Genomic DNA, 8828 nt, shown 5'->3' on the forward strand with positions numbered 1-8828 from the left:
AAATTAGTTTGGTTATTAAAATTTAGAATTGAACTGTTCGACTAAAATATTCTAAGGGTTTAATTTGGAGTATTACTATATATTTATTCTACAAATTTTAAAAAATAATTTGTTAAAATAATAATACAGAACATTCATCACAGCGCCTTAGCAATCTATTTTGGACTTAGAAATTAGAAGGAAAGAAAGAATAGTATCACGGAAGCAGAAGTAAGCATAGATTGTCCCATTGCAATAGTTAACTGTTAACGTCATCCAGTCAGCGACAAGACTTTGACCTATTAGCATTAAGCATTAACTCAATCAAAACACGCCAGAGTTATATAAATAATTAAGCTGCTATGTACAAATTACAATAGAATTTTGTACATGCAGGTGTAGTAATGTAATATGTATTATAGTTTAAAGGATTGAAAAAATTAAAGAAAAGAATGGGATATCACAAGAATGAATTTCTGTACCTAAATCATGTTTTTACGATTTTGATGAAAAAATAAAGCAAGAGATGATGCCATCCCACATTGAGAAAACTCGAGCATGCAGCAGTAACGATTACATGCATTTGCAGGTTAATCTTGAAATGTTAACACCAGATGTAGGGCCTTTAATTTTTTTTCCCCATCATAAGATTAGTCATGGTAATTCGGGTCAGAGAGTCCCAAAGATTTTGCAACCTCTCTAACATCCAAATTGTGAGCTTGCTCCTACACAAGGGGAAAAAAATAATATACCCGTAGTTAACGGAATTTGATACAAGTTATTTCGTTAAATTAATGTAGTGTTGTTTAGATCATTGGATTTCAAGATTCTATATTGCGAAATTGCAATTAGCATATGTATTTCTTCTACCTGAAGGCAATGCAAGAGATACATCAAGAAGAGATGTACAAACACCTGCTTGCAAGTTCCCATGGTCAGCAAACAACTCAAAATCCTTTTACGGTTATTTCATCTCAGATATTGGACTTTTAAATGCCCAACGAACTGATCTCACCAGATAGAAAAATAGACCAACTCGAGCCGTTGGATAACGCCAGAGAAATCTTGTGGCCCTTACGGCTCCTGAATCTAATAGTTTCACTGCTTTCTGCAACTGGATGAAGTATTACAAACTAGTGAAACTAATGCTAAAAAAGAAAAAGCATTACCCCCATTATTATAGTGACTGAATACCTTTTTTGTTACCAACATAATACCTGAATACTTGTCCCAACCAAATGGCGATTATGCAAAGGAAGTGGCCTGCAATTCCGTATATGGAAATGAAAACAAGAATAACAGAATAAAAAGCCTACTTTTGGTACTAAGTGATTGTCAATGATTTAGTTTTTTAGGTTCAACTATAATTAATGTAGTAATGATCAAAATGAAGCTTGTGCTAAGTTCCATCAAAACGCGTGCATCATAGACAAAAATGAGAGAAGCTATCGTAAATAGAGGAAACATACTCGAGGGTTTTCATTTCAGTATCTTCTTCCCAAGATGAAGATGGTCGACGAGAAATTCTATTTTTTTCAGTCTCAGCCTATTCAAAAGGAAAATGATGTTAACTCAATCAATGATGGAGTTCACTCAACCATTAATCCAGTTGCTAAAGGATCCCACGCACAACCTGTGCTTCTTGTAGACGCTTATATTCTTTCTGCAATTGAAACTCAGCGGCAGCTTTTTCGCTGCTCATGGCTTCTAATTGTGTCTGTTTATAGTACTGAAACAAAACGATGTATGCGAATAACACAAATTAGTTGAGAGTAAACCATTAAAAATGCATCCGAATTATTTTCGTCCAAACATATTTTCAAATTTTGTTATCAACAAAAATGCTTTCAAATAATTTTAAAATATGACTAAAATATCCAACTGTATTTAGAGTTATGTTCGAGAAAAAACATAACGCAATTCACTTGTCAATGTCAGAATCTCATATATCACATAGAAAACTTTGTTTGTTACGTCACTTTTTTTTATTAATATAGAACATTTTAATTCACCAATGTGCATTTGTGATAATTTTTAAATAATTTAAGGATATTTTTATTGATAACAAAATTTGGAGACTTTTTTTATCAATAACAAAATAATTTGAGTGTATTTTACTATTTTTTGTGATTTACACATTCCTTCATTTCCTTGAACATCAAAATTAATTGCACGAAACAGGTAATGCAAGAATTACCAAAAGGTCCGTAAGTTCGCGATAGCGTTTCTCCAATTCCACATGCTCCTGCTTAGCAATTATTATTATAGTGGTTAAAATACCAACTTTTCAATAACACACACGTTATTGCAATTTTTATTGTTATTAAGAAAAAAAATTCAACATTATTGCAACAGATGGTCATTAAGAAGCCATACTATTGAAATTTTGAAATCTTTTGACAAGATGCAAATAATTTCATTTCAGTACCTGACGGGAGTAATGCTCAGCATCCCTCTTCATGGCTGCCATTTCCACTCTCATCTTTTGCAGCTCAGCCTGAAATTGGAATATAGTAAGTAAAAGAACAATAGAATCAACCTTGACCAGCATTACGTTAGATCATTTTGTCAATTAACATCATTAGAAAGTAAGGTCCTGATCACCGGTCATTAAACAGTTCATGGTGCTAAGGCTCACTCAAACAATATTCAGGAGATGACTAAAAAACAAAAAAAAAATGAACAGTTGCCTCTATTGAAGAAATCTTGTTTTCAGCTTCTCTCTGACTCCTATATGCTCGCTCTGTTTCTTCCTGCCATGCCTGCATCTCAATAATTAACACCATCATTAGAGCATTATTTATTTATGTATTTACTTATTTCAAAATGTGACACTTGCTGATAGACTTTACACCTAAAGCTAAAAAAGTTAAGATAAACGTAGTTTTAAACTTCAATCGGAATATGCAAAGAACCAGAAAGAATGCTTCCTTCTTAAATATGTTACACTCATATTCTCACAGTACAATTAAATATAGTGAAAACTCTCCTTTACTCTTGAGACTCTGAGAGAGTATACCTGAATTACTTGATTTGCCTCTTCTGGTGACTTCTTTTGTTCACGGCGCACGCGATCTCCAATATCTTGCAATTCTTGATTTAGGAATGCACACTCAACCTGATAACAGATGATGTCACACTCTTCTTGGTAGAACTTTATTTCAGAATAATAATTAGTCTTCCCATTTAAAATGTGTGTACCTCAAGAAGTACCACCTTCTGCTCCAATTCTGTGGCCTTCAAGGTCCTCTCATCTGCTATTCTCTGCAACAGAAGCAACCAAAAACCAACTAATCAATGCATATGGTCAAGCATGATGTTAAGAAATGATGATTTATACCAAACTGAGGAAGCCCGAATGACAGTTTTTTTGATAATATTTATACATAATTACAAAATTAAAATGTATGATAGCTTACATTACCTGTATCCTTGCAAGAGCTGTAGCTGCCTCAATAGCTCTCTGCTCCAATTTCACTTCTTTTTCCATAAAAGCCTGTTTTACCAAAGACAAACCAGAAATGGTTATATGTTGGAAGAAGAAAAAATTAATGAGAAACTAACAATTTTGACTGCAGACCATTTTGGTAGCATTATGTGCTGCATGCTCTTCTTCTGCTCTTCGCTCAGCAAATGCTAGTTCCTCTCTTAGAGCCTACAAGAGATTTTAATTTATGAATATCAAACTGCATTAAAATAACAGGAATCTTATATACTGGGGAGAACCTACATGCCTGCATCATTCTTGTCTCTATTTGATCTCGGTTTTTCATCATAGACTCCATGTTTGCCTGGTAGTATGTGAAATGTGTTACCAACAGCTTGGAAAGCTAAACATCAAACTCCAATGCATGAATATACTGGTCAAGTACAACGAAAACGCAAATCGCAAATCGTAGAAGAAATTACAAACAAAACTGAAAGATGGTGTTTACTCAATCAAAGATATTTTACCCTAAGTTTTTCCTAGCATCTCTCACTTAAGGAAAAATACTCCCTAAATAGACATTAGAGAGGAGTAAATTCTAACCTACAATGTTACAACAAAGATACATGGAGAAATTCATATGTGTAGCTTTTGATAGTTTTCTTATGAATAGGAATTAGATAGGTGAACATGCATTTCTAGAAGCCAGTATCATACATAACCAAAACATTCTTTCAGGGGCTAGTGTTATAGGGCTTAGGTAGTACGAATGAGTTCAGAAAGTCTAGAACTCGTTGCCATTGATGTACCACCAAATAATAATAATAAGATGCAAAACCTTAAAATCCTAAATAAGTTCGCCAAAGGAGAAAGTGTCCACGAAAGAATCAACGCAAATAATGCAGACTAAAGCACACGGGCATTCCATAAATTAACTATTCTGAACCTGAAGGGAAGCTATATTTTCTTCTGATAATGCAGCCTGCTTCTTTACTGCATCAATCGAACTAAGAAGTGCCTCAATTTCAGAATTTTTTGCAGCCAAGGCTTCAGCCATGTTTGATTCAACTTTTGCTACTTCCCTTTTATTTTGAGACAAATCCTTCTGTAGCTGTTCTATGCGAACTTCAAATGATTTATTCAGTTCTCTCTGTACATTTAGTATTCGTTTAGCGATATAATTGTGGAATTGTTTCTATGTCAAGATATGATAACACCTGGGAACCCTTATAGTAGTATCAGTAATGGAGTTTCACCTCTGCACTAAGCAGTTTTTCTAACTCTGCATTTCCAGATTTGTATTCCTGAAGACTAGATGATAGTCCAGCACAAACCTAACCATAATAAAAATAAATAAAACAAACACATATCAATCAGACATCTCACTGCAAATGAAATTAGGATTAACTCTCTCAAGGATCCAGACCCAATGTACAGGATCTGCCACTAGGATCAGGCTTCTCCCATTTAAAGAGGCTTACGCTGATGAAATAACACTTACCCTAGCTAACCTTGCCTCATTGGACTGACCAGTAGATTTTGCTGCTTTGAGTAGTCCTTGAGCCTGATCAAGTTGATCCTGTAGTTTCTTCGGAGAAATGTCAGTTTTATGATTTTCTTGGGTGCTTCTATTGACAAAAGATTCAGCTTTGATATCAGCATCTTGAATTATAGTGTCACCACTACGATTGGAACTTTTGTCATTGGCCACAGATTTAGTTCTCTCTTGATCCATATTCACATCGGAATCCGAATTCTCAATCTTGATAACTTGTTCAGCATTAGTGGGTTTGTCTTCAGTGGAGCCTTCAATTCCTTTGTTATCCGGAGAAGGATTCTCCTTATGCATATCTAAAGCATTCTCTTTTACGGGCTCCCCATTAAATGCCTCTACATTGTCTTTGATTGGTTGATTTGTAGGAGTGAAAGCACTCCCATCGTTTTCTACTACATGATCAGCCGGTGCTTCTGGTGTGTCACCTTTCTCTTTGGTAGTATCAGTATTTGTAGGAGATGAGTTTTTAGATTTTCCCTTTTGAGCCTGAAATTCGCAACATAGTAATTCAACTACCAAGACGAGTGTGATGTGAAACAGAAACATACTATTCAAACAACACCTGTGCATGGTGATGGAAATACCTTGGATTTTGATTTCCTTCTCTTTCCATGTGATCCTTGCCCAGCAGAAGCTAATTTCCAGAAATGTAACAAGTTGCAAATGATTTTGGGAGATTTTACAGAACATATATTGGAAATATAATAATCTAAAAGGAAGAAGGAGACGAAGAAACCTGGAGAATTAAAATTAGATTGTTCATCTGATAAATCAGTGACAACAGATTTCGCTCTTCGATCCACAACTTCAAATAAATCTGATCAATCAAAAACAGGAAAAAGAAAAGAATGTAGTTCAGAGAGTCCTAACAATTGAAGAAAAAATGAAGTCCATATATCCATATTCGCCTGGGCAGTTGTAGCAGTGATGAATTTCAGCAAAAGATGCAAATACCTTCAGCCGCTTTGAGCCAGTGTGCCATTGCCAGCGTCGATCAATGGAACTGGATTTGAAAGCTGATAGATGGAATCACTCGGAGAATAGCGATGGCGCCACGCATAATAACGGTTTTCTCTATCGCCTTTCCGTTACTTATTCATTAAGTGATCATCAGCACCCAGCACTATTCTTTTACATAACTAAAGTCCGAAACAATCATTTCCATGTCCAAAAAAAATTAATTTTAATGCATTGTCTATGTGTAAAATAATTTTATATGTATATTTAATTACGTAATATTATATAAAAAAATAACTATTTTTTTATATTGACCGCATAAATAGTTATCTAAAAGAACGAATACGATTATACGACCATATAAAACATTTTATAAATTAAGTTCGTCCGAAAAACACAACCAACATTTTCATTTATGTGCTGTTGTACAATTATTAAACTATATTAATAATAGTTTATTAATAGTAAAAAAAAATCAAAGATTTAGAACAAAGTTAATTGAGTAAGTGTGGAATTAATATTATCATGAGTTGTTAGGAAAAAATATTATTACTTAAAAAAAAGAATTATTTTAAACAAATAAATATAAGATAATATTATTGTCAATATATGTTATATTATGGGTTAAGTTTAATTTTGGTCCCTAACGTAGGGGTCAAAAATTTGTTTCGTCCCTAAGTTTTTTTTTTTTAAACAAAATCGTCCCCGAAATTGACAGTTGTATTAAAATGGTCTTTTCGCACAAAAAAAAAATTTAATGACAACTATGCCCTTTGCGGTTTCTCTCCCTTAATTTTCATTCCCACGGAGTGTACACCTCCTCATGAAGCAACGCCTAAACTTCCTTGTAACACTTGATAACTGTGACGTTGGTGAAACCCTCAGACGTAGGTGAAAACAGAAAGCATTGTCGCCATTGGGGGGGTTGGTGGACGAAATTGTGATCATTAATGTTATATTCTTTGTTGTTGTATGGAATAATTATAATAGCTCTTTACTATGTGTGGTCACAACTCCGTTCAACTAACCAGCAAGTGTACTGGGTCGTCCAAGTAATAAACCTTACGTGAGTAAGGGTCGATTCCACAGAGATTGTTGGTATGAAGCAAGCTGTGGTCATCTTGTAAATCTCAGTCAGGCGGATTATAATTGATTATGGATTTTCGAATAATAATAAATAATAAGCAGAAAATAAAGATAAATAACATAGGATAGAAATACTTATGTAAATTAATGGTGGAAATTTCAGATAAGCATATGGAGATACTGTGCCCTTTCTTTTTCTACTTTCCTACTTCTTCCTTCAATCCTTCTTACTCCTTTCCATGGCAAGCTGTATGTAGGGCATCACCGTTGTCAATGGCTACATCCCATCCTCTCAGTGAAAAAAGGTCCAAATGCTCTGTCACAGCACGGCTAATCATCTGTCGGTTCTCAATCATGTTGGAATAGAATCCCTTGATTCTTTTGCGTCTGTCACTAATGCCCAGCCTTCAGGAGTTTGAAACTCGTCACAGTCATTCAATCCCGGAATCCTACTCAGAATACCACAGACAAGGTTAGACTTTCCGGATTCCCATGAATGCCACCATCAATCTAGCTTATACCACGAAGATTCTGTTTAAGGAATCCAAGAGATATGCGCCCGGCCTAAGGTAGAACGGAAGTGGTTGTCAGTCACGCGCGTTCATAGGTGAGAATGATGATGAGTGTCACGGATCATCACATTCATCAAGTTGAAGTGCAACGAATTTCTTAGAATAGGAATAAAGAGAATTGAATAGAAACAGTAGTAATTGTATTAAAACTTGAGGTACAGCAGAGCTCCACACCCTTCATCTATGGTGTGTAGAAACTCCACCGTTGAAAATACATAAGTGAAAGGTTCAGGCATGGCCGAATGGCCAGCCCCCCAAAACGTGATCAATAGCCTCCTGATGAGCGGATATTTTATACGCTTTTTGGGGGTAATTTCATGTAGATTTTAGTATGTTTTAATCAGTTTTTAATAAAATATTATTAGTTTTTAGGCAAAAATTATATTTCTAGACTTTACTATGAGTTTGTGTGTTTTTCTGTGATTTCAGGTATTTTCTGGCTGAAATTGAGGGAGTTGAGCAAAAATCTGAGTTAGGCTGAAAAAGGACTGCTGATGCTGTTGGATCCTGACCTCCCTGCACTCAGAATGGATTTTTTGGAGCTACAGAAGTTTAATTGACGCGCTCTCAACGGCGTTGAAAAGTAGACATCCAGGGCTTTCCAGCAATATATAATAGTCCATACTTTGCGGGAAGATAGATGACGTAAACTGGCGTTCAACGCCAGTTTCATGCTGCTGTCTGGCGTCCAGCGCCAGAAACAGGTTACAAGTTGGAGTTCAGCGCCCAAAACACGTCACAACTTGGCGTTCAACTCCAGAAACAGCCCAAGCACGTGAGAAGCTTTAGTCTCAGCCCCAGCACACACCAAGTGGGCCCCAGAAGTGGATTTCTGCACCAATTATCTTAGTTTACTCATATTCTGTAAACCTAGGTTACTAGTTTACTATTTAAACAACTTTTAGAGACTTATCTTGGACCTCATGACATTTTCAGATCTGAATTATACACTCTTTGGCAGCATGAGTCTCTAAACCCCATTGTTGGGGGTGAGGAGCTCTGCAGCATCTCGATGAATTAATGCAATTACTTTTGTTTTCCATTCAAAGACGCTTGTTCTTATCTAAGATGTTCATTCGCGCTTAATTATGGAGAAGGTGATGATCTGTGACACTCATCACCTTCCTCAATCCATGAACGTGTGCCTGACAACCACCTCCGTTCTACATCAGATTGAATGAGTATCTCTTAGATTCCTTAATCAGAATCTTCGTGGTATAAGCGGGATTGATGGCGGCATTCATGAGAATCC

General features: G+C 35.6%; 1 protein-coding gene across 3 annotated transcripts; it reads right to left on the bottom strand.

Annotated features, from left to right (window-relative positions):
• Positions 1-317: 317 nt before the first annotated feature.
• LOC107478634 (golgin candidate 1-like) lies at positions 318-6042 on the bottom strand. 3 transcript variants are annotated; one of them, XM_021138144.2, is made up of 20 exons: positions 5916-6042; positions 5698-5778; positions 5546-5595; positions 4908-5447; positions 4663-4740; positions 4353-4556; positions 3714-3770; positions 3560-3634; positions 3404-3475; positions 3181-3243; positions 2999-3097; positions 2670-2741; positions 2408-2476; positions 2177-2224; positions 1613-1708; positions 1449-1525; positions 1197-1242; positions 995-1093; positions 850-894; positions 318-704 (listed from the first exon to the last, which is right to left on the bottom strand). In XM_021138144.2, exons 1-20 carry the CDS (start codon positions 5941-5943, stop codon positions 630-632), a joined length of 1974 nt encoding a protein of 657 aa, XP_020993803.1. In that variant the 5' UTR covers positions 5944-6042; the 3' UTR covers positions 318-629. The 3 variants fall into 3 exon arrangements, 2 of the variants coding, with proteins under 2 accessions (XP_020993803.1, XP_020993802.1); XM_021138143.2 differs by having other exon boundaries at positions 5546-5778; XR_008007316.1 differs by lacking the exon at positions 318-704 and having other exon boundaries at positions 860-894; positions 1174-1242; positions 5546-5778.
• Between the last annotated feature and the right edge of the window lie 2786 nt (positions 6043-8828).

This window comes from Arachis duranensis, chromosome 3, assembly GCF_000817695.3.
Source record: "Arachis duranensis cultivar V14167 chromosome 3, aradu.V14167.gnm2.J7QH, whole genome shotgun sequence".
NCBI classification, from domain to species: domain Eukaryota; kingdom Viridiplantae; phylum Streptophyta; class Magnoliopsida; order Fabales; family Fabaceae; genus Arachis; species Arachis duranensis.